At 34.9% G+C, this 26,467-nt stretch overlaps 1 protein-coding gene across 30 annotated transcripts in view; it reads left to right on the forward strand.

Annotated features, from left to right (window-relative positions):
* LOC117578177 (disks large 1 tumor suppressor protein) overlaps positions 1–26,467 on the forward strand; it is a 38,849-nt gene that overhangs the window by 8,593 nt on the left and 3,789 nt on the right. For 5 of the 30 annotated variants that reach the window (XM_052002184.1, XM_052002213.1, XM_052001938.1 and 2 more), the window contains 11 exons: positions 2,971–3,189; positions 12,520–12,543; positions 12,769–13,380; positions 13,449–14,247; positions 16,084–16,171; positions 16,268–16,481; positions 16,544–16,957; positions 18,017–18,119; positions 19,149–19,223; positions 21,183–21,227; positions 24,085–24,165. In XM_052002184.1, the coding sequence (XP_051858144.1) occupies positions 2,971–3,189; positions 12,520–12,543; positions 12,769–13,380; positions 13,449–14,247; positions 16,084–16,171; positions 16,268–16,481; positions 16,544–16,957; positions 18,017–18,119; positions 19,149–19,223; positions 21,183–21,227; positions 24,085–24,165 (2,674 nt within the window). Of the gene's footprint in view, positions 1–2,497; positions 2,766–2,970; positions 3,190–4,299; positions 4,447–4,504; positions 4,650–5,966; positions 6,279–12,519; positions 12,544–12,768; positions 13,381–13,448; positions 14,248–16,083; positions 16,172–16,267; positions 16,482–16,543; positions 16,958–18,016; positions 18,120–19,148; positions 19,224–21,182; positions 21,228–24,084; positions 24,166–26,467 lie in introns of those variants that run through there. The other 25 variants (XM_034263485.2, XM_034263470.2, XM_034263484.2 and 22 more) reach the window with 23 other exon arrangements.

Consider the following 26,467-nt stretch of genomic DNA (forward strand, 5'->3'; position numbering starts at 1 on the left):
CACAAATATGTGTTATGTGTATGAGACCAACTTGTTACTGAAGGATGTCGCCTTCAAGTGATAACTCTTTTAACTGATAAGCGATAATTGCTAAGGATGTGTGACAGTGATAACTCTCGTTTGGCCTCAATTGCTTAACTGAGCTGAGCTCGGCAGCTTCAAGTAGTCGCTTATGCTGCCCCGTCTAGACCCGCACCGCCCCACCCCGCCCTCTTACGATGCCTTTGGCCGTTTGACGTTGACGTTGCTGTTGCCATTGCCGTTTGACGCTGGCGTTTGGCAATTGGTGCGTCGCGCGTGGCGCGTGTGGCAGTAACAGCAGCGCTGTCGACGTGTCGAGTCGCACAACTTTCGCGTGTCCGTTTTTATCTCTCTATCTCACTCACTCTCTCAGTTACTATCACTGCCTTTGGGTTTTTTGTGTGCGTATCTCAAAACTCGCGTGCAATCCTCGCCCGGCTTTTACATTTTCTTGTTTTTTTTTTTAAGTGCGTGCCTGGATACACACAAAACAAACATTTAATTTAATTTAATTTAAATATTTTTTTTTTGCCCACATTTTTTAATATAAATCATCAAAAGTCGACGCAATTTCCAAATTTATATTTTTGCAGCAGCAATATAGCATTCTACACACACACACACACACACTCATGTGTGTATTTTCACATACACATATGGCAAACAGCTGTTTCACATCACACTAAAAGCTAAACGAAGATTTACAACATGTTGCTATCTCGCCTTAACTAATTCCAAGTGCAGTGACAACAAGAAATGCAAAATCCATACGCACACACACACATTTTCTGAAGGTTGCCATATCGTCGAAATGACTGCGGTTGTGTTTTGATCGTTGTTTAAAAAAAGAAAACAAAGCTAAATGCTTTTATTCGCATGTTTATGAGGATGAGTCTTTAGCTTTTAATACGGATGCCATAAATTTGTCTTATGATCTCGAATGCGCTGTCACAGTTAATATGCGATTTACCTGTAATTATACATACATATATACACACATGTGTATATATGTATGTTTTTGTATACACTATACAAAATAGATGTGTGTGTGCCTTGGCAATGTTTTCACAAAACAGATATAGACTTGGTCGCTATATGTCTGTCTTGTCTATCCGGTTGTCTGTCTTTAGGTGAACTCACTCGCTTGTTGGGCATCTCATTCATGTTCATTGGCATTGAGCAAACTTATTAAAGCAACAACAAATCTAGCCAGCCGCATATACATACAAACATATATGTACATATGTATGTATGTGTGTATATTCTATTGTGTCTCTTCTTCTTCGCTCCTTATTGTTTTGGCAGCTTGCTTTACTTTTGCTTTTGCCACCCGTCGTCGTCGTCTCGTCGCCTTTCGCCAGTTTTTCGTGCACATTCGATTGAAGCGCTAAGAAACGCGGCTTTTTTCTCATTCCTTCTTTTCGTTTCGTTTCGTTTGCTTGGTGTGATTTTGTCAGATGATTAATCGCCCCAAATATATCAATCTAATCTAATCACATCAATTACTGGAATTCGCCTATTGAGATTTTTCGCATTCGACAATTCAAGCAATTTGCATTGAGACACAAAGTATTGTGAATTTGTGTTACAGGTACACACACACACACACATACTCCCACTTACACACATATTTGTGTGTGTATGTGTGTGTGTGAAGAATGAGTGTACTTTGTGTGGGCGCGTGTTTTGTACACAGGAAATGAGGTCCACCCCAAAAGTACATTAAAACAGCACTTGCCAGCTGAATAGAAGCAGTTTAAATAAATTAATCTGAGCAAGAAAGTGTAATATCTGAAATTGTAAACCTTTATTATTTTCCACAGTAACTTTATTAATAAAAGTAATTTGAATTTCTGCATATTACAAAAATAATATTGTTGAGATTTTCTCAACAGTTTCTAGGCTACTGCCTTGCGGTGTTGTGGCATGTGTCTATGTTGTGTTGCCAAACAGATTTTCATTTGATGTTTCCCTGTCTGGTCGACATGTGAACTTTATTAGTGTGTGTGTATATACAACAAAACATACATACACAATATTGCGAACACGTAACCTGGCACGTAACATCAAATTTTAAAGCTAGCTACTAGCTGAGCGCTAAACACACATTAAGGAAACAAATACACACACACACACATACATACACAAGTCGTGAAACGAGCACGTTGCGAATGCCAACCATTGTTACAGTAACGCACATACACACACACACACACACTTACAGCATCTGGCTTCCATTTTGTAAGACATTTTGTTTTTTCTGTTGTTATGATGTGGGAGGGCGCGCTAAGGAATCTGGCAACTTGTTGCTACTTGCCAGTTGCCAGTGTTGCCAGATAATTACAACTTCTACTACACAACGCAGCAGCGCAGTGAGCATATTCGTGTATGAGAGAAAAAGAGAAAGCATGTTTTTTTTGTAAACACAACGAAATTGCACAAAATTGTGAAGAAGACTAAAAGCAAATAAAATATAAAACGTTAAATAGTGTAAAAATATGATCGATTGGGTGTCGATAGTACGGCATTCGCGACGTCGCTTTTCTAACTATGTTGGCTCGCGATCGCCGGTGCGAATGCGTCGACGTCGACGTCAGCTAGCAGCGCCGCCGGCAGCGCAGCCGCTGCAACAGCAACAGCCACAACAACAACAACAGCAACACAAGTCGCGTGCGCAGGAGAAGAAAGAGAAGGATAGCGATGGCGACGGCGATGGCAGCAGTTATGTCTGCTGCTGTTCGAATGTAAGAAGAGTGCAGCGACAGTTTGTAAGCTAAAGACACTAGCTTAAACGTGCGAAATATACTGCAGATGGAAACTGTTTAAATACTGAATTATTTTAATGTGATTTTAAGCAGCATGTTTTCGTCCTTGAAATTGGAATTAAAATGATACAAAATAATTTATTCATATTTTGATTTATGCATATTTCACTTGTTTCTTTGGCAGAATCAACGCATGCGCATTGAGACCGACTGTGAGAATGCCAAAGATGCCGCAGCCGATGATGCGGCAATCCAACAATTGCGCAACGCGCGTCCACCGCCACAGCATCAGCAACAGCAGCAACAAGTGGTTCAACAGTTGCAGCAACAGCAACAACAACAGCAGCAGCAACAACATCTTACGCAATCACAGTCCGCGACAACCAGAAGCGGGACTCAGATAGTAAGTGGCTGTAATTGAAAATTGTGCATTTTATTTTGATTCCCATAAAACACAAACTTCACTAATGGCTCGAAATTATGACTAAGTAGCTACCATAAGCAAAAACTCCCCGACAAAACCGGATGTCCATAAACGCACAAGAAACAAACATACAAAAATAATGAGAGCGAAAGTAATCGTTAGCTTTTAGTTAATTAAGTTTCATTTTGGCGCACTGAAATGAAATGGCTGCCAATGGCGCTTGTTTCCGTTTCCGCTAAAACACTTGTTGTTTTTTGTTGTTGACCTTTTTTTAACCAGTGTAATGCCAGTTGATGTTAACATCTACTATACATACATATTTTTTTCTTCATTCTCTCATTAATCCTACGCACATTCCATATTCCATCTAAAATCCACATACTATAAATGTTCGTATTGCTCAACTACATAAACCAAAAAAAAAAGACAACGTTTTTTGCATTATTTTTTATTGTTCTTAATTTTTATTGGGCATGATACATGTTAAATTTTAGATTGTAATTTTACTATATTTTGTACTTTTTGTATTTAATACAACCGACATTAAACAAACAAGTTATTAAAATTATCCAAAATGTTTTTACTCTATTTTGTGTGTTCGATTGATTTTTCAATTTTATGGTTTGTATAATTTTCTTTAGTAAAATTAGTTGTTATATTAATGTTTTTGTAACTTACCAATTTCAAATGTAAATACATATCCATACATGTAGTCAAATTGTGTTTATAGTATTCTTATTATCCACAAATTTAAAATTGCGCGCCTGGCTTACAATTCAGCCCTGGTCTACGCTTTTATCAGCGCCGCTGCAGCTACGATCGATAGTCACGCTGCCGTGCCATCGATAGGTGGGCTCTAAATATCGAGCCGCAGTTTCGTGTAGTATGACCATATTTGCAACAACATCTATACTTTAGTATCGGAATGCCGACATTGCAAACGATATTTTAATGGTCGATTTTAAAATCGAAACAAATCTTGTTGGACAAAATAAAAAGTCACGCTGCAGTGTAATGAGGATTACCAATTGTAAAAGTGGTATATTTATTGTGTAAAGCCAATTAGTATATTTCACAATTGAAAATGCGGTCACGCTGGTTCGGCGTCTAGCACCATCCGTCGCAAGCGCAAGCGTCACTCCCTAGATAAAAATGTAAAAAAAAATAAACACGTCGATGCTTTTCAGTGGTAGTGCGTGTCGTCAATGTGTGCAATCCGTATGTAATTATAAATAAGTAATAGTGCATCGTGCTGGCGCCAGCGTCACTCGTCAAAAGCGGTGTCAACAACCAAGCAGTTTTTTAAAAGCTGTAAACTTTACAGTGTCTCAAATACAGAGGCAGACCCAACTACCAAGCAACCAACTAGCCAAACACACACATACGCGCGCACACACACACATCAGCGTTGCCAGCCGTGACCGTAGAACCATTGAGCGGTAATATAACCGGTTACGCATACCAAAACATCGCGCGACACGATAGTTTTGTGTTAGCATGCTAGTGGTGGCCAATTTGGATGGGCAAGGCAGCAATCAAACGTTCGCGCAACTCAAGTCAGTCGCTGGCTCACTAGAAAAATGCCAACAACACAACACGGGGAAAAAAGAAGCGCAGGCATCGCATAATTGCGGCGTAAACGTACAAATATATATTTATATATATGTATATGAACGGAACGGTCGGTCTATATCTATTTGCCAAATCAATGCGAACGGCTAGTGAAAGAAAATAATGTGCGTGTTTCACTCAGAGTGACCCGATAAATGCCAGAAACAAACGCGATGTGCCTGAATTTTCTTCGTTTTTTTTCTTTTTGTTAATGTTTATACATATACAAGTGCATATACAAACATATACAAGTGTGTGTGAGATACCAAAACAATGTGCAGTCAATGCTTTCAGTTAGCAGTTTAGTTAAAACAAATTAATGTTTGTAATAAACTTTGTTGTTGCCTTTTTACTTGCGCTACATTTTTAACATTCGTCAAGTCAAGAATCGCACTTACACATACGTTCGTATGTATATGACTGCAAACGTATACAAACGTATATGTGTGTATGTATGTAGGTTATACACATGCAAGGCGTAGCGCAAAAAATACCAAAATAGTCGGCGTTGACACTGAGCAGAGTAGAGCAGTGAGCGAGAGAGGGAAAGAGAGCGCGAACGAACGAGCAAGAGTGCTCTTGTATGCGTGTGTGTGTTAGCGTTTGTTTTATTTTACTTTTTTTTTTGTGTGTGCTTTTTGCTGTGGCAAACAATAAATAAATATCTGTATGTAGATATGTGTGTAATTTGGAAAGCATAACCTATACATGAACGTGTGTGTGCGCGAGTGTGTGTGTGATTAGAAGATTCTCTCACGCTCAGTAGGAACAGAAAACAGAAACAGTTGAACGGCGGTGTCTAGCAAAGTTTTTAGCGATAGTTGTAGTTCGAACTCGCTCACGTCGGTAACAAAAAAAAAAACTAAAAACGCGCGCCGCTTCCACAGCGAACAAAATTATTTATTAGTTGTTATTTATTTACTTATATTTTTTTGTATACTATTTTGGGTGTGCTTTTTTTTGCTGTGTTGTTGTTGTACGAATGACACTTGTTAGTGTCCCCAAGCGTGTATCGTGAGTCACGCGACGTGAGTGCAAGTAACTGAATACGTGCGTGTGTGTATGCATATGTATGTGTATATACATTAATTTATTAACTTACAAAGAAACAAAGTTAAAGGCAATTGGTTTGTGTTTTTGTTTAGCACGTAACATCACAAAACGAAACGCGAAACGAATTGTCGTTGCAACGTAACAACAACAATTAACGTAAACGTTTAACGACGACGTCTCTCAACCGGCATTTGTGATTGTGATTGTGTGTTACGTTACGTTACGTGTGCAACGTTAAGTGCGAGAGAGAGAGAAAGAGAGTTAGCGAGTAAGCTCGTTGTGATAATATAAATAATATGACCACACGCAAAAAGAAGCGTCAGGATGGCAGCGGCAGCAGCAGTGGCGGCGGCAGCGGCGGTGGCTTCATTAAGAAAGTCTCATCATTATTTAATTTGGATTCGGTAATGCAAGAAATTGAGCAACAAATATTTTTGTAGCATGCAACAATAATACGACTTTTTTTTTTGTTTGATTAGCTTTGGCATTTCGATTAATTAATTGATAAAAAACAGTTCCCCCTTGCCTCTTGCTTTGACTTACAAGAAAGAAAAATGTTTTGGCGTTTATGCAATTTCCGTTTTTTGGTTATTTGGCAGCTGCTTTTGAGATTGTTGTTGTTTTTTTGGGTGGCGCTTTTTATACGTGTATATTCACTTGAATCATGTTTTGTTGTTGTTGATGATTCCATGGTTTATTTATAAATTGCGCCAGACATTTCGGCCAGCATAAAAAGAGCCAAAAAAGAAAAAAAAACAACAACAACATAATCTACAAGAAACACAAATTCTCTTGCTGTACAACGAGTTTTCTTTTTCTTTTCGTTTTCGTTTGTATGTGGATCAGTTGTCTGTAGCTGTGTGATCAGAACACATTCACATTCACACATTTAGCATTTTTGCATTGCGACATTTTTAGCAGCGCAAGAGAGCGAGAAAGATATTGAGAGAAATGTCTTCTTACGCATGCGTAACGTTGTGCACACACATACATATTTATGGGGGGTTGTGGGTGTGCGAGTGCGAGTGCGCACGCGCATACGTAAGTAAATGGGCGTACAAAAGAATTTGCAAAACTTGACAGCTGCATCTCTGTCTCGCTCACAAGTCGCCGCCACGCATAATGTCACCTACTTAGCTGCGCATGTACTTATGCATGTGTGTGTGTGTGTGTGGATGTGTTGTTGCTCTCCACTCAGCTCATCTGCTTTACTCTTTGCTCTACTACTGTTGTCTTGTTCTCGCGCGCTACTTTGCATCATTTTTGCTCAAAATAGATCTCGCACTGTCTGACCTCCCCTTCGTCCCCCAACTACCAACACCACCCAAACTGCAGTCAGCAGTCTCCAAAAGCTCGTTAAGCTTTCTTAGAGACAGTAGTAGCTATGCTCGAATTATTTTCTTGCCCAACTGAGTACAGTGAGCTTTTGCTATAACGATTTCAAAAGCATTTACACATATTAAAGATACTTTATCGAATCGCTTTAATATTGAAAAAAAGTAAAAGAAAAAATGTTATTGATTACGTATTCTTAAGGCAAAGCACGTCCTCTCTAATTTGTATACGTATTGTATTCGTGAATCAGCGGCTATTGAATATTATTGAACCACATTTGGGGAACACATTTGCTTTGTGGTTCGATTTTGCGGTTCGGGTTCGTTGTGCGTTGAGCGTTGAACATTGTGCAGGTGTCGATTCATGTAGATATAGTATAAAGACAAATATGTATACAATGTTTTGTCATTGTTTACACATATGCGGCTGCACTTTTGGCTTTACGTCAAACCGTTCCGAGAGAGTCACATCGGTAGGGGGGATTGAGGAGAGGAACTGAGCAGAAGAGCAGAGCAGAGCAGAGTAAATATCCCCACACACACCCAACGCATTTGTACTCGATTCACATTTGGTGGCAATTTACCGAGCCATATTTGGAACGTGCAGGGTTACATAGATACAACACTCAACACTCATGTGCACATCAATAGAGACGCAGAATAGATGCGAAAATATTGCGATCTCATATCAGGCTTATAGTTATGTATCATATTATAGAAATACTTGACTGTCATAACTGCAGAATAGATTATGGCCCTGTTAGATTAGGTATCATAAAATGCTATAACGGATTATTAATTATTAATTATTATTTATTTATTTATTACTCCATATGCAAATTATATTAAAAGAATGCTTTTCTTTTTCTTTACAATAAAAAGTAAATTAGTTGAGAAAAAGTGTAATAATAATAATAATAATAATAATTTTAAATTTTACTATAATTTTAATGGAGATAACTAAAGTAAATATATAAAAATTAACCAGAAATTAATCATAACAGAATAGTAATACTTGATTGTAGTATTATCTTCAAAAACTTTCAGATTTTACTAAAATTGTTTTACTTTTATCTTTTGATACGTGCTTAAAGTATTTTTTAATCAAAAATCAACTACTGCTATAACCGCAAGATGAATCATATCATATAGGAATATCTGATGGTTGTTTTATCTTTAAATTCTTTTACATTTTACTACCATACTTTTGTTTGGGACTTAATCAAGTGTTTCTACTTCGATAAAGACGACTGTGTTACGTTAGCAGTTGCGACTTGGTATCTTCTGTTAGCTGAGAAAGAAAAGAATGATATTACTACTTTGGGGAATTGAAAGAGGTCGCAGCACGTACAACAATCGTAGCGCAATCAATGTGGAAATTCAAGCAGCCCAACCCCCACACCCCAGAAGCATAGTCGAAAGCATATGATTCTCCCCCATTGATAAGATAAGAAGCTTAGCCATGTTTCATGCGCTGACTATGTTGCCGATTATAGCTTTGTGTGTATGTGTGTGTGTGTGTGTCTGTGTTTTAACATTGGGGCTCAGTTGTTGGGGCTGTGGCCTTTGTGGTTAAAACACAAAACCACAACAATTGAAAATACCTTTGTGGTGCTGTTGTTTTTATTGTTGTTGACATTTTCGAGGGAGCGATAGAGAGCGCCCATATTTAAGTTGACTTAACTAAATGGAAACCATGCGACCTTCGAGTATAAAAATATGGTTTATAAACCTTCCACCTGCTGCTGACAATATGATGTAATTGTGTTTACATAAGGCAAATGCTGTCTCTACTCACAACGAGTGCTCAATAATTAATCAAATCCATAGTTGAGCTATTAAGTTTCCAATGCAATCAAAATCGATTTACTTCGATGAGCACTCAGATCGTTAATGTTCTTTAGAACTGTTTTTGGGATCTATTTGCGGTTGCAAATTCTTATTGTTAAATTTTCTTATAGGGATTCCAATAAGTTGGCTGTAGTCTCTTTACACAATTTGATTAATATTTGCTGCATCTTCATCAGAATATATAAGTATGAGTATATCTGTATAAGTATATATTGCTTCAATGATTACTACTAACATCATTAGATCTTTTAACGTTGAATCATATAAGTGTTTTATTTAGTTTGGATAAATTTTCAAGAATTTTTAGAAAATTAAATATTTAGGTTGTGCAGTTTTATTTTTTTAAAGTATCCAAATGTCGAGACCGTTTTAAGATATTTTGTCTTTAAATTACTATTATTGATATTATTATAATTATTATGATTATTATTTTAATCATCAGCATTCTCATTATCATTATCATTGTCATTGTCATTGTCATTGTCATTGTCATTGTCATTGTCATTATCATTATCATTATCATTATCATTATCATTATCATTATCATTATCATTATCATTATTATTATTATTATTATTATTATTATTATTTTTATTATTATTATTATTATTATTATTATTATTATTCTAATAATCATTATTATTATTATATTTATTTTTGTTATTTTTATTACTTGTATATTTTTGTTTGGTAATTTTATCAATGACATCAATTTATCGTAATTTCCAATTCCATTTGGAATCAGTTCAGTTTTTCGTCTTAATAGTTCAAATAACTGGCTTAGCGATTTAACATTTATTTGATGAATTTAATCAATCAATCAAAATGTAGAATTTAATGCGTGTCATTCCGTTGGCATTGATTGAATTCTTCCTGCGTTTGCATTGAGTCATTCCTGATACGACTTAATCAAGGATTCGCATGTCAAGTGTGTGTGTGATGGGTGTGTGAGTGTGTGGAACCACATAAGCACATACACACACACACATAGAGAGGGAGATACGGAAAGTGAAACCTGACCTACCGCGCTCTCGTTAACTTGCCTCGTTATCTGGGGCTACTCTAGCTGCTAAAATTGCTCCAATTTGGGATGACGATGACGCTGATGATGATGATGATGTCGAGCATTACTCATGTCACGTACATGCAACACACGAGCAATACTTGAGCTGAGTTTTGACCCAACAGCGACAGCGACTGAGACAGAGAGAGTCAAAAGGTTAATAAGCAATTTCAGCACTGCGTCGCATCGCATCGCATCGCATCGCACGTGAGCAAGCAAATGAGGCAGCAGCAACAGCAAATGAGGCAGCAGTGGCAACTTTGCATCCGACTTGTTGCAATTTGTCGTGGCACTTGTGGCAGCAGCTTAATGAATTCATTTACACTTGCCTGCTAATCAATTGAACTCGTTTTCAAAAACCGCGTGTGCGTATGTGGGTGAGTGTACTCACTACACACTCACACACTCACACACACTCATTCATACATTCAAACATTGTCACGTTGTTCGAATGTTGCAATTTTCACATTTTCGAAAGTTTGTAACTTTTTTACGTAGGTCACATTTATTTTATGTAAACTTTTTATCTCTTTCCCCACTTCTCTCTCCTTCTATCTCGCTCTCTGTATCTTTCTCTGTTACACATTCGAATACCCAAGTGTGTCATTTGAATGAATTGATTTTGGGTGGGGCATTTTTTTTTCCAGATATATATGGTATCTCTATGCCATATATATATTTGTAGGGTTGGGCGAGCGTTGCGAATTTCCATTTGTGTTTCCATTTCCTTGCAATTTTTACAACTGTGAAATTTGCAAATTTTCCACACAACTTCGAAATTGTAGATAACATTAAAGTTTTGCGAATAAAACTATTTTCTTAGGTTTTAAAGTGAAAAGCTTTAAATTTCTTAAGGTTCCTTGAAGCATTTTAAGAGTTATTAATGCGCTTTTCTCTACAAATTTAAAAAGAAAATTTGAAGTGCACAATCCTTTAAAAAAATATGTATAATATATTATCAGGATTATTTAATTCTCATAATCTGATTAAATATGTTCATAGAAATTTGTAAGGTTTAAAGAGATTTTAGAGTTTCTTTAAATAACAACATAAAAATGAATAATGTAAATCAAACTCGAAGTTCTTTACACACTTTTCAATAATAAAAATTATGTTTGATTATTTATTTGTGAGAAATATTCTTTATTATTATTATTATTGTATTTTATTAAACCATTTTTCTGATAGTTTTAATATAGTTTCATAATTGGGCGAAATTGCATAATGAACTATCTCAATCATAATGGAACAAGAAAGCGGGTGAGATACCCGCTACCCATTATGCAAAAAACTGAAACAGTGTTGTATTATTCTTAAAATATACCTAATAATATACCACAAAAATACTAAAATATACTGAAGCCCGTATTTGCTATATCAATAAAGTATTACATTTTTAATATACCATAGCCGCTGATCAAGAATATATATGTGGTATTATTCTTATAATATACCGAATAATATACCACAAAAATACTAAAATATACTGAATCCCATATTTGCTATATTAATAAAGTATTACATTTTTAATATACCATAGCCGCTGATCAAGAATATATATGTGGTATTATTCTTATAATATACCGAATAATATGCTGTTCATATACTAAAATATACCAAATGATAAATATGGTATATTTATAAAGTATTAGATTAAAAATATACCATAGATACAGATGAAGAATATATGTGGTATTATTTTTAAAATATACTGAGTATTGTGCCATCAAAACACTACGAAAAAGGGTATAAATCTATATATGGGTAATTCTCTGAGGGATGTCGCGTGCGACCAGCTTTTCAGTTACAAAAAAAACATATTCTGAAACAATTTTAAAAATAAGTAAAGGTTATTTTTATAGCTCTAGATTAGTACTTTAATTAGAGCTAAGAATGGTTTTGGAATTTTTTTTCTGTTTTGTTTTCTGTTCTGATAATTGCAAAAATTGACAAATACGTACGCAAAACCAAAAAATGAACGAATTTATATATTTTATCGTAAAACAGAATAAGTTACTAAAATCAATCTTAGCTCTAAAAATAGTGCTAATCCAAAGCTTTAAGAAAAACCTTCACTTAATTTTAAAATTGTTTTAGTTTATGTTTTTTTTTGTCACTGAAAAGCTGTTCGCTCGCGACATTTACCAGAGAATTACCCATATGCAGATTATATGATGTTTCTTATTGAAGGTTCACCATGTCTTACTTTATAATCGTATCTTTCGTTATGTTGGACGGTCCACTTTTATGTATTCTTTTATGCCTTCTTTTAAAGTAGAATTATGAACCATTTGATGCAGATTTAGTTTGGCTATTTGTTTTTTTTTTTAACAAGTTTTTATTTTTTATTTTTGGACTATTAACAACACCTAAAAACAACAACTGCTACATTTTCAGCTTCACAAGGCATCCTCGACGAAGGTAATTGTAATTTGTGTCTCTCTGTGTTTACTTCATTTGTTCGTCTTTTATCTGCCATTATTTGTGTGTTTGTGGTGTCCCGTTAATGTCGTCCCCCTTTGGTAAACATTCCTTACATTCGATAATCATTCAGCGCCAGTCTAATATTTGTGACCATCGAAATGTTTTTGTATATCCAAAGTTGATTTCGAGTTCTAATCGTATTGCATTCTCGTTGCCTTGCAGGTGAATGGCGATGATAGCTGGTATTATGAGGACATTCAGCTGGAGCGTGGCAACTCTGGCCTGGGCTTCTCGATCGCCGGCGGCACCGACAATCCGCACATTGGCACCGACACATCCATCTACATTACGAAACTGATACCGGGCGGAGCCGCTGCTGCCGATGGTCGATTGAGCATCAACGATATCATTGTCTCGGTGAACGATGTGTCCGTTGTGGATGTGCCGCATGCATCCGCTGTGGATGCCCTGAAGAAGGCCGGCAACATTGTCAAGTTGCATGTGAAGCGAAAACGTGCCGCAAGCGCCACACCAAATGCTGCTGGCAACGATGTACACGACAGCGTCACAACGCCAGCATCAGCAACAGCTTCAGCAGCAGGGGCAGCAACAACAGCCGCGGCAGCAGCAGCTACGTCGGGGCCAAAGGTGATTGAAATTGATTTGGTGAAGGGCGGCAAAGGTCTCGGCTTCTCGATTGCCGGTGGCATTGGCAATCAGCATATACCTGGTGACAATGGCATCTACGTGACCAAATTGATGGACGGCGGCGCTGCTCAAGTGGACGGACGTCTCTCCATCGGTGACAAGTTGATTGCGGTGCGCACTAATGGGGTAAGTACATACATACATATATGAAGTATATAGTATAGATGTATGCTAATCGATATCTCAATTGACAGAGTGAAAAGAATCTGGAGAATGTCACGCATGAACTAGCTGTGGGCACGCTCAAGTCCATCACCGACAAGGTGACACTGATTGTGGGCAAGACGCAGCATTTAACCAGCAGTGCATCACAATCGGGTGGCGGCGGCAGCGGAGGTGTTGGAATCGCAGCCAGCTTAAGCGGCAGCAGCCAATTGGGACAGGCGCATTCGCAGTCGCAATCACAATTGTCGACAACGGCACGACAGCAGCAACAGCAGCAGCAGGAATCCACAGGTGCGCCATCAACAACAACAGCAACAACAGCTAACAATGTAGTAGGAACAGCAGTCTCAGCCTCAGCATCAGCATCAGTCACTGACTCAGTCACAGCTAACATAACAGCTAGCAATTCCAATTCCAATACCAATAGCAATATCAATATCAATACCACAACCAATTCCACTTCCATTTCCAACAACACCTTCACCACCAACATAACAACAGCCTCAAACAACAGCAAGAACAAGAACAAGAACATGAATCTCAACAACAACAACATTAACAACAACAATAAGAGCAACAGCAACAGCAGCAGCAGTAACAACAACAACAGCAGTAACAGCAGCAGCAACAACATCAGCAGCAGCAATAATCACAACAGCAATTTAGCTGCAACTGCAACTGCAACACAACAACAAGCAACACAGCAACAAGCAGCATCCGCTTCAGCCCCAGCCTCAGCCTCAGCTTCTGTTGTCTCCGCTCATAATAATGCTAAGCTTGCAATGCCAAGCGTCGAGTTCAACCGTTCCCAATCACCCTTGCCAAGGCGTAAGCGAAACGATCTTCATCTAGAACTCTCTCTCTCTCTCTCTCTCTATATATACTCATTTTCTATTAACAATGAAACATTTGCATCTCAGAGCCCTATTCAGGCATTGCATATTCCAATTCATACTTCAGCTAGCTGACACAATTTTCTATATAATATATATCCTCATATATAGAGCTGCGCTGCGTAGGGCTCTTTACTAACTGCTAAACTATCCTCTCTCTCAATCTCTCTCTGTATCTTATATCTGTCTCTCCTTCTCTCGACTGTTATCAATGCGATTTTGAGATCTAATCTCTTGAGAAGCTTGCACGGCTTTTTGCTTGCTTGCGTGCTTTGCTAAGCTGCTGGTTTTTAAGTGTGTTGTTTGTTATCCAGAATCTCTGCAGTATATAAAAATCACATTTTGCAAAACACTGGCTCCAAGTCCGTGTGCTGCTCCACTTCCACTCTCCCCCCAAATATCATCCACCACAACCACAGACAGATCCTGCCCAAGATATAAACATGATAATGATGATAATAATTATAACGTTGACCGACTCAAAATGTATCTTTTTTTAAACATGGCATCCTCTCTTCGGTTGCATGACTGAACAACAATAATTTGTTTCCTTTTTTTTTTACATTTTTGTTGTTTACGTATTCTTACTCTTTGTCTTTCTGTGTGTGTGTTTTTATTGTCCTTATTACGATAAGATCATATCTTATACTGTGTTCTTTTTTTTGTGTACTTTATATATCACAACTATATTTTCTAAATGTTTTTTGAAAAAGCTGGAAAGCAAACGATAACACTATATTCTATGTCTTTTCTCCAAGATCCTTACGTTCGTTCTTTTCGTCTCTTTATTCTTTTCTCTTGCTATTGATTTTTTCGATTGTTTCAGTTCGTGTTATGATTAAAAATCTGAAAAGCGTGCTCATTTACTTCTTCTTCAAAATCACGCTCTTCAGCCCTTCTTTTTTATAATCATCATGTGTCTAAAAACCCAGCGAAAGGCATTGAGAAATTCAAATCTCTGAAGTGAACTATATTCTGAAATATTTGTAAATAGGATTTTTCATCGCAAGATGTTTTTTTTTTGGTTTTAGCTCAACAAACTTTAAATTCGGTCTTTTTTCTACTCTACTTTTGAAACGAAAGAATTTATCTAAATGGTATTAAGTTAATACTGTACAATTAGAGTATATTAATGGTGTTGAGTTAATACTATAAAATCAGTATATTGACGGTATTAGGTTAATCCAATAAAATACTGATTTTAGTAATAGTATAAATTGAATACTATAAATTTAGTACTTTACTTTATGATAAAAGAATTAAGTGGATACTACAAAGTCAGTATGTTAATAGTATTAAGTTAATACTATAAAATCAGTATATATCTCATGTGACAACTTTCCATTTCTTTGAGATTTAGAAATCTCTTATTTTTTTTAATCAGATTTGCTTTGTCTTTTGCTGGTGTTTCCTATTTTTCCTCTTCTGATTTCATCAGTTTCCTTAATTCTCTTTGTTTTTTTTTTTTTTTTTGGTGACTTTTGATTGTTTCTTCTCTCTCTTCTTTGTGGCTCTATTCAAAAATTTTTGTGAACTCGCGAACTCTCCACTAATTACCCTTACCCCTCTTTCTTTCATGTCTCGATAAATGCACGTGTGTATGTGCAACAAATACTTTGTTTGTGTGTATGATGTGTTACACGTTACACGCGTTGTGGTTGTTATATTATATTACCAAAAACAAAAACAAAATTTGAATACGTATATGAAACAAAAACCACAATGTGAAAAAAAACGAAAAAAAAAAATACAATATTGTGGCGGTTTTTAGAGCCCGGCTCAAGATATGCATCGACGAATGTCCTGGCGGCCGTGCCACCGGGCACACCTCGTGCAGTGAGCACAGAGGACATCACTAGGTGAGTTGACAAGTTGGCATTCGTTGCACACCTTGTAGTTTATTGCATAAGCATAATCAAACTGATTAACTGTATTTACTTTGCATCTCTCAACAGGGAACCACGCACGATCACCATACAGAAAGGACCTCAGGGTCTGGGCTTCAATATCGTTGGCGGCGAGGATGGTCAGGGCATCTATGTATCGTTCATTTTGACCGGCGGTCCCGCTGATCTTGGCTCTGAACTGAAGCGCGGCGATCAGCTGCTGAGCGTCAACAATGTCAACTTGACGCATGCCACGCACGAGGAAGCAGCCCAGGCATTGAAAGTGAGTGATCGTACATCAATTTTGTATTGTATATGTTATCTAACTCCTTTCCCCCCACCTAGACATCTGGCGGCGTGGTCACATTGGTTGCACAGTATCGACCCGAGGACTACAATCGCTTCGAGGCGCGCATTCAGGAGCTGAAGCAACAGGCAGCGCTTAGCGCTGGCGGCTCTGGCACGCTACTGCGCACCACACAGAAGCGATCGCTGTATGTGCGCGCTCTGTTCGATTACGATCCGAATCGCGACGATGGGCTGCCGTCGCGTGGCCTGCCCTTCAAGCATGGCGACATTCTGCATGTGACCAACGCGTCCGATGACGAGTGGTGGCAGGCACGACGTGTCCTCGGCGATAATGAGGACGAACAAATTGGTATTGTGCCATCGAAGCGGCGCTGGGAGCGCAAAATGCGTGCACGCGATCGCAGCGTCAAGTTCCAGGGACATGCGGCGGCTAACAATAATCTAGATAAGGTAGATAAAAACCTACAAAACTTATGGAGTGGAGCTCACAAAGTGTGGAACTGAATTTAGGAAAGTTTTTGTTAGTGACTGATAGAAGTCAAATTTGATTGTAGATTTTTGAATTATCAAACACAGCTTGAGGATATTGATGTGCAATAGCATCAATAGTTATATTTAATATATAATAGAAATTATGTCCGAATGTCTCAATCTCTGAGAATGTGAGAGCCAGAGTTTTGATATTTATTATAAAGCTTGCTACACTTATAATATTTTATAGTGCAATTCGTCTATTTCAACGCAATACCAAAAAGTTATGTTTCTTAATAGAATTCATGTATGATTGCGTCTTGAAATTTTGTATGCTGATGATCGCTAAAGCTATATTTTTGATGTATTTTAACAACACACAAAGTTACGCTCAAGTTGTATTTAAAATAGTTACATTTTTAAATAGAATCAATATCCAAATAAAACGATCTTTGAGAGTGTAAAAGCCAGAACCGTTAAATTTGTTATAGAGATTGCATTAGTACAATTCGTTTACTTTAAAGTAACGGCAAAAAGTTGTATTTCTTAGTAAAATACTTGTAATATCGCTTCGATCTCTGGAAGTATGAGAGCTAGTGTCATGAAATTTGTTATACTGATCGTTAAAGCTATAGGGTTTATAAGTGCTCATATGTTACATTTCAAATAGTTATATTTTTTAATGGCATCAATATTCAAATATTCAATATTATGAGAGCTAGAGTCTTGAAATTTGGTAGGCAGCTTGCTTTAAACAAAGCCAGAGCTAAGATTTAGTTTGTATATAACTTTTTCCACTTTCAATTTATATTCGATTGAAAGTGTTTTTGCTAAACAGTTTCCCACAGCATATATAGAATTATGTATAGAGTTGTCTTTAGTGCGTTACACACATGACGTGACTTGGCAAGATTTCACATAGTTCATTCCACAGTCGACTCCACACTTTAAGAATTGACTCCAATTATCATTTGTACTCTGTTCTTTGACTTTTCTGCTAATCGTGTGTGTTTGTGTGTCTGTGCGTTGTAATTACAGCAATCAACTTTGGATCGCAAGAAGAAGAATTTTACATTCTCACGCAAGTTTCCATTCATGAAGAGTCGCGATGAGAAGAACGAAGATGGCAGTGACCAAGAGCGTAAGTAGCACAGTCTTCAGTCTCGCTGAGTCTCGATTAAATCAAAACAGAGCGCCAAACAACAATTTACTAACAACAACAACAACAACAAGAAAAACAACAACAACAGCAACTATATTAATAATAATAATTGTAACAACAGCAACAACAACTACAACAACAACCTGAACATCTCGAGCAGCAAACAGAGCAACAATTGAATATTGTCAATAATTTGTTAAATGCTCTCTCAAATCTCAAATTCTCAACTTGCGACGACTGTTTCTCTCTCTCTCTCTTTCTTTCACTGTTATGAACGCTTTCTGTGTGCATCTCTCTCTCTCTCTGTCATTCGAAACTATCTCTCTGTCTCTCTCTATCTTTGTGTGAGTGTGTGCAAGTTTTGTCTCTTTCTCTCGCTGTCTCTGTGTGTGGATGTGATTATTGTTTTAATATTCTCGTGATTTCTTTATTGTTTATTTATTAAGCTTAAGTACAAACTGTTTCTGTTTCCATTCAATAAACAACTGAGAAGTGTGTTAACTCTATTCTATTTTTCCGCACACACACACACACTCTCTCGACACACATACAAGAAAAAAGAAAATAAGTATTTGTAGTTTCCTCAAGGGAAACAAACATTCGCGTTCATTATTCAATTATTCACAACTTGGTTTCTACAGACTATTAATTAATTTATGAACAATCTTGTTTTGTTTTTGTGATTATTTGTTATTGTTTTTGTTTGCGTTGCGTTTCGAGTTACGTTTAAATATCATTGCATATATATTTTTATGTTCTCTTCGTTCTGTTTACTTTCATATTTGATTTGTTCCTCCTCTGGCAACCTCTGCGTATCCCTGAATTGATTCATTTGATTCACACCAACACCAACACACACACACGCCACACACTCACAACCTGAACACTCTGCGCGTGGACAACAACAACAACACTATCACACACACACACACACACACACATATCTTGTTGTTGTGCGTGTCGTGTGTAAATTTGTGCAAAATGGTGAACAACAAATAAAATTAATAGCGAATGGATTTGTAAACAGCAACAGTGAAATCGATGTTAACAATGTTAACAACAATCAAGCGAATGAACCGCAGCGTAAGTCTGTCTGTGTGTGCCTACAACACACACACTATTACACACACACACATACACTTGCAGCCAGTTTACTGAAATTAGATTTGGTAACCAAATCTATCTCAATATGTCCGTTTTGTCCTTGTTTGTTTTTTTGATTTAAGCTTTAGATCGTGGAGAATATAATTGTCTGTTTGAGTAAACTGAATAGGACTTATATCTATTATATAATACTAGTATTACATAGAATTAGGAAAGGTTTCGAGATATTTTACAAAAAAAAGTGTGACACATCATAAATATAGAAAGGGATTTCTTTGTTATTTAAGATTGGAAAAGTTTCAAGGTGAACAGTGATTTGTTATTTAAAAATGTGTGACACAACATAAATATAAAAAGAAATTTCTTAGTTATTTTATATTTCTTTTAAAATTGCAAATCAAATTGTATTCCAATTTCCGATTCCACTAGAGAAGACACTTCATAGATGATAAAGATTGTTTTGAGGTTTTATACCAAATGAAAGTTTGGTATTTTGTAACTTCAATAAATCATTATTTTAATAAAATGGAACCAACTTATCAGAACACTCCATAGAATAGAAGAAATTATATAAATAATATATAATAGATGATAAAAATTGTTTTTCTTTATTTCTCTTAAAAACAATTAAATTGAGCTTTTATACCAAATCAAAGTTTTGGTATTTTTTAACTTCAATAAATCATTATTACCATAGCATACAAACTACTTATCAGGACACTCCATAGAAAAGAAGTAATTATATAAATTATATATAATAGATGATAAAAATTGTTTTTCTTTATTTCTCTTAAAAAACAATTAAATTGAGCTTTTATACCAAATCAAAGTTTTGGTATTTTTTAATTTTTTTAAATATTACCATAGCATACAAACTACTTATTAGGACACTCCACATTTTAACATTTTTAAAATTAAAAAAGTTGTTTATTCTAAACCAAACACTTTAAAAATGTCACTATTATATTATGTTGTTAGTATATTTTATTATAGTATTTTGAACAATTACGAATCCCACAAGAATTCTAATACTTCTTAAACATAGGTGGAAAAGAAAAAAAAACATCCTAAGTATCAATTATTACCAAAATACAGGATCTAACAAATCCTAGAGTAAAGCTGCTGCAAGTTTATGCAAATGTCGGACTTTCGACATTATTATTATTGTGTTATACGTTTGTCTTTTGTTAATTATAAATATGTATATTTGTGAAACTGTGGGTATATACAGATGTATGTATGTACCGCTTAGTGTGTGTATGTTTAATATATACATGTTGATTCATTGTCTATATACCACGTAAAGAAAAAGGTATATGCACATCTGGTTTATGTTCTTGAGTGTTTATTTACTGGGATATCGGATCTACATTCTACATCTGCATACTGCATACTATATAATACACATGGCACATTATTTAAACACTAACTAACACACACACATACACACACACATGCATTTAACATTCATTTAATTATTTATGTAAAATTAGTGTGGATGTAAGAAATGAATTTAGAGAATCGTCGTGCTGCTTCAGCGTTCGCTTCACAGTTGAAACACAAATCTCATTTATGTGTTTTGTCGGCCAAGGATCAGCTACAACTACATACATATATTTTAAGGCTTTTACCCCTTCCCCCTGTTGCTAAGTGTAAACCGTATGGCTAAAGAATCATCAATACAACAACAACAAAAGAAAACATACATATAGTACAATATATATCACATGCATAATATTGTTATTGTGTATGTGTTTTTAGCTGCCATATTCTATATACATTACTACTACTATATATACTACTATTTATGACTACTACTATTTCTACTACTACTATCGATCTATCGATTTTTACCGCTATTCTGTTTTAAACTGACCAAAACATATATCTTTTTCGATTCTCTTTTTTTTCGTTTCCGTTTTCTCTTCATTTTTCCAGCTTTTATGCTTTGCTACACACAAGACGATGCCAACGCTGAAGGAGGTATGTACTTGACTATAAACCTGAAGCTTAAACTTAAACACACACACACACACACTACCACACACACACACTACCACACACACACACTTACACCTACACCTACACATATTTATAGTATATATATTAATAAAGATATTTACACAAAGTATTATAAACTACAAAAGGAAATTGAATCAAACTAATTCGACACTCACACAAGATCAATCATAAATTTGTGTATTTGTATTTATTGTTTAACACACACACACACTCACTCACTCACACACACACACTTACACATTAAAGTATTCACTATTAGTTGTCGATCGTATCAAACATTAGAGAACACACTTTATCAATCAAGAATACCTTTTTCACCCAGCTCATTCCACGATTTCTCTTCCATTTTTTTTGCGTTTTCGTTCGTGTCCAATTAAACAAAACATACATACATACATATATACATAAAGAACATAAACAATTGCATAAGTCATATAAATTAGTTATTAAGTACAAATTAATATTTGTTCTTTATTTTATTTCGATTTTGTTGAACATTTCCTATTTATACCTTAAACTACATTTCTGATCTACACTGCTATAAGTGTATGTATTTAAGTAAATATACATACATACATACATTCTATGTCTATGTATGTGTGTACATATGCGATTGAAAGAGTCTTTCGTATGTACATCTCTTATACATAAATACATATGTACATACTAACGTAATCTATACATAGTTAGTATCGATACCAAATACCAAATATAAAATATGATTATTATTATTATTATTATTCCTACATGTAACTACTAGTTTCTCTAACTGCATACTATAATTATTATTATTATTTGATTTCATTTGTTTAGTTTAGGATTGTGTATAACTCTTACTCTTCTCGTACTCTGTTGATGTATGCAACCGCATACATTTACATACTTACATACGATTGTGTGTGTCTTGAAAATTTCTTCATATTTTTGTCCTCGTTTAACTTGAATATTCTACTAAAATAATATCCACTTATTACTCTTTACGTAATTGCTCAAGTAGAACAATTCATATTGATTGCAATAGAATACTCCTAAAGTTAATGAGACAGCGATACACATTTGTCCGCTTACCGATTGAATTACTATCGTATAACTATCGATAAATGTAGATAATGGTTTCCTTTAAATGTTGAATGTAGTTTGATTATAATACAAAGTATCAGAAATTCAATGATTAACAATAATGTTGTCAACTTTAAAAAGATTTACATTTATCAACCTAAAGACAGGATTTTATGATTGCTCTTTTGAAAATCGTATTAGTCAGTTTTACTATCGTTCCGATTAAATCACAATTTTATCGAACACGTTCGATAGTTCATTTAATTTCATTTTAAATATATATTCAGAGTTGAACTTTAATCTTTCATCTAGGCATTTGATTACATTATATAGATCAACTTTATATATATGTACATACATCTGAATAACTGTATATAATTACATTTCTGTGTGCTATATTCGTCAGTTATTGTGTTGTGTTAATTTAAGTTAATTAATAAGTAAGTGTATACTTATTAAGTGCTTACATTTACACTTGTCTCAGGTCTCTCTCAACTCAATTTGCAAAATCCAAGACAAGAACTCCACATGACTTGAAGGGGGTGATTTCATTTTAGATTTTCCGTGTAGTCCTTTTGACTTTTTTTGTTTTTTTACAATACTTGCATTTAGTTTTTGTTTAGCATATTTACATTAAAGTAAATCTCAATTGAATCAATTCTTAAAACTAGCACTTTGCGCCCTGTAAATATTCACATTCTAAACGTGAATTGTCTGCTCAACTATCGGCAAGAATAATCGGTATACTATCGATAAGTTGAATAATAATTCATAATAGAAGAAGAAAATCTCCTCTCACCAATGACGAACACGTATCCTACACATTTACTACACTCTCTGAATACACACACACTCACACAAACACACACCACAGATTGTCTTAAATATTGCAGGGTATTAATAAACTATAACGATGATTAATTGTGTTTATCTTTTTCTTTCTTTTTTCTTTAATAAATGATTTCCGTTTTGACTAAACCTCTTTGTGTGTGAACTCTTTTGTATTTTTCGTTCAACAACAAATAATATATATTTGTCGAAATATATATAAATATCTATATACATAATATGTACAAAAATATATAAACTGCTTCATATATTTTCTGCTGCCTCCTGCTATTATTCGACTCTACTACTACTTCTATCATCACTCTACTACTCCTACTACTACTCTACTACTTTTGAAACTCTAATACTCCAACAAAAAAACAACAACTCTGTGTGTTAATCGATACGACATTGTTATAATTTCGTTACGTTTGATAATTTTATTTACTATATACTATACTATATCTATATCTATTTATATATTGTAATTAAAAACGAAAAAAAAAAACTACAACAACAAAAATACAACACAAATACCAACAACAAATACCCTTAATAATATCTATGAAATCTTGTCGATATTGATAATCTAATGTTCTATATACATATATATATTCTTGTTTTGTTTTTCTGCCTTTTTTCCACATTCGTGCCATTAAACCCTTATACCACCATATATCATATACTTTTCTATATAAATATATATTTACATATATATCGAACTATATATATATATATGTGTGTATATATGTTATCACCATGCGCTCGTTCATACTACTGCGACAACAATCACAAAATTGATCAACTATCTCCTCCGTATACAACATCATATAACCAATCAACCAACCAACCAACCAAATCAACTAATCTCAACCAATCGACCAACCTCTATTCGATATATATCGTATGTATGATAACGCATTGCGCACAGGCGAGATAATCTACAGAGTGGAATTACCCGATATGGAGCAGATAACATTAATCTACTTGGAGAATAATGATGCTGACTATCGTAAGTCGAGCAACTAAGCCAACAATTAAACAAACAAAAAAAAAAGATGCAAACCAAAAAAATAAAAAACATATAAATGCAACAAACAGCTATAAAAGGCCCTTAAATATTACAAATAAATTAATAAAAAAAAAGCTTACGTTTATTATCAAAACTATATAGGTTATCAAAAAAAAAAAAAAAAAACAATATCAAGAATATATATTTTTGTTCAGTTTTTTTCTATATACTCTCTTCTTTTTGGTTTCAAACAAATTTTTGTTATCAAACAAAACGAAAGTGCAAGCAATTTTCATTTTAGTTAGTTTAGTATTTCCTATTTCTCTCGCTCTCAAACTGTCTATCTCTCTCTCTCACACACACTTTCTATCGCTCTTAACCCAAGTGTCATGCTCTCGCTCTTGCTCTCAGGCTTAATCACTCATGCTCCTCTTAATAGATCTCTATTGTGTTTTTCTTTTTGTTTTCGTAACTTTCGATTAGCCTCATTCTTAACAAAAGTATTAGCAGAGCATTTTCATAATTTATGCAAAAAGGGTATTCCACAATAATAAATAAAAATACTTTTCAGCGATATAAATTTTTTGTAATAATCACACATTTAGTTACTAACCTAATTCTTACTACCTTCAGAGTCTTTTATACTTGCAGTTAGTAATACATTTTTTTTTTCTTTTTGAAATACTAACGATATTTTCGTATAAAAAACAGTTAGTTATCAGTGTGTTTCGTTTACTATGTTAGGCAGTGTATTAAATAAAGATCTTCCTCAAATAGAGTTTTGTAGTTTTCTTATTCCGTAGCTTAGACACAAAGACATAGTCTCAATCTTTCCCGTTAACTTGTAGAGTTTAGTTTTAGTTATTGCAGTGCGTTAATTTGCCTGATTCTTCTTCTCTTGTATATTTTCCAATCGTTTTTCTTTGTCATATTTTGCCATTTTTCTTTTTCTTTCTCTGATTGACAATTGCTTAGTTTCGTGCTGTGCTTTGATCTGCCCACTTTTATTCATTTATTGCAAATTTTCCTGTAGCAATGCAAATGAAAAACCGACAAAAAAAAAACAAAACAAAATGAATACGTAAATCCAGTCGAAAGCCTTTTTCAACACCGAATTAGATGTATTGTTATTGTCATTAATCGTTATCGATATCGTACCATTTTGCACGCACATTTCTCTCACGCTCTCATTTATCGGAATCGATCAACTTAATGCTCTCTCTCTCTCCCACACACACACACAAGAGGAAACCAAAAAAAATACCGAAAGAAAGAAATCCCTCTTTAATTTTAATTACTTCTATGTACTCGTAATAGTTATATAAGGATAAAACAGGGATGCGAAACGAACGACTATCGTTAGTGTTAATAATTGATACCGATGTATGATGAATATATATCTTGATTTTAAAAAAAAAAAAACAAAAACAAAAATGAAGATGAATAAAAGTGTTGTTTGATTTTGACCAAGTGTTGTTCCACAATTATTACAGACGGTTGTGTCATAAAAGAAGATAAGAATATCATCGAAAACATAGTTTATTCATTTATGTTGGTTTCCGTATTTAACCCTCTCCCCATTGGCATCATTTCTTTTTGATTCACTAATCGAAATAGTTGTATCTTAACATGAATTGCAAATGCTGTTACAGAGTGAGTAAACTATAATTTCAAACCACAAACCAAAAATCGAATCGACACCGCAACCGAAACCGATTACCGAATTCCCCGTTTAGTAACCACACACCAACCACCGCCACCACCACCACAACCACCAACCCCCCCTCTTAGGCTTCTATATATACGATATAATGTACCACATAAATGTATAGTCTAGTTATTTAAGTAATTTACATATATAAATATGATTAAAAAGAAACTAAACTTGAGATCATATCGTTCATCATTTCTTGTCACATTTTGTTGGTCTGTTTGGTCTCTGTACTTTCAACTTTCTACTAATTTATCAAACACACACACACACACACACATACACACATTGATTTCCATTTATTATTTGTTGTGTTGTTGTTGGGTTTTTGTTTTGTTCTTATTAAGTATTTGATAATGATTTTGGTAATGTGTATGCAACAATTAGTTAGTTAATTAGTTAGTCAAACAACACACACTCACACTCACACACACACCTACATACATATGTAATTGTAGTTAAGTTTTGGTGATTGTAATTTCGTGTATTTGTTGCTCGCTCGTCTAGAACATAGCACAATCTTTTTGGCTGTAACTTTGAATATGATACAAAGTATAATACAATATCGAATATCGAATCGACCATTATGTA

Source organism: Drosophila albomicans, chromosome X (assembly GCF_009650485.2).
Source record: "Drosophila albomicans strain 15112-1751.03 chromosome X, ASM965048v2, whole genome shotgun sequence".
Classification (NCBI taxonomy): Eukaryota; Metazoa; Arthropoda; class Insecta; order Diptera; family Drosophilidae; genus Drosophila; species Drosophila albomicans.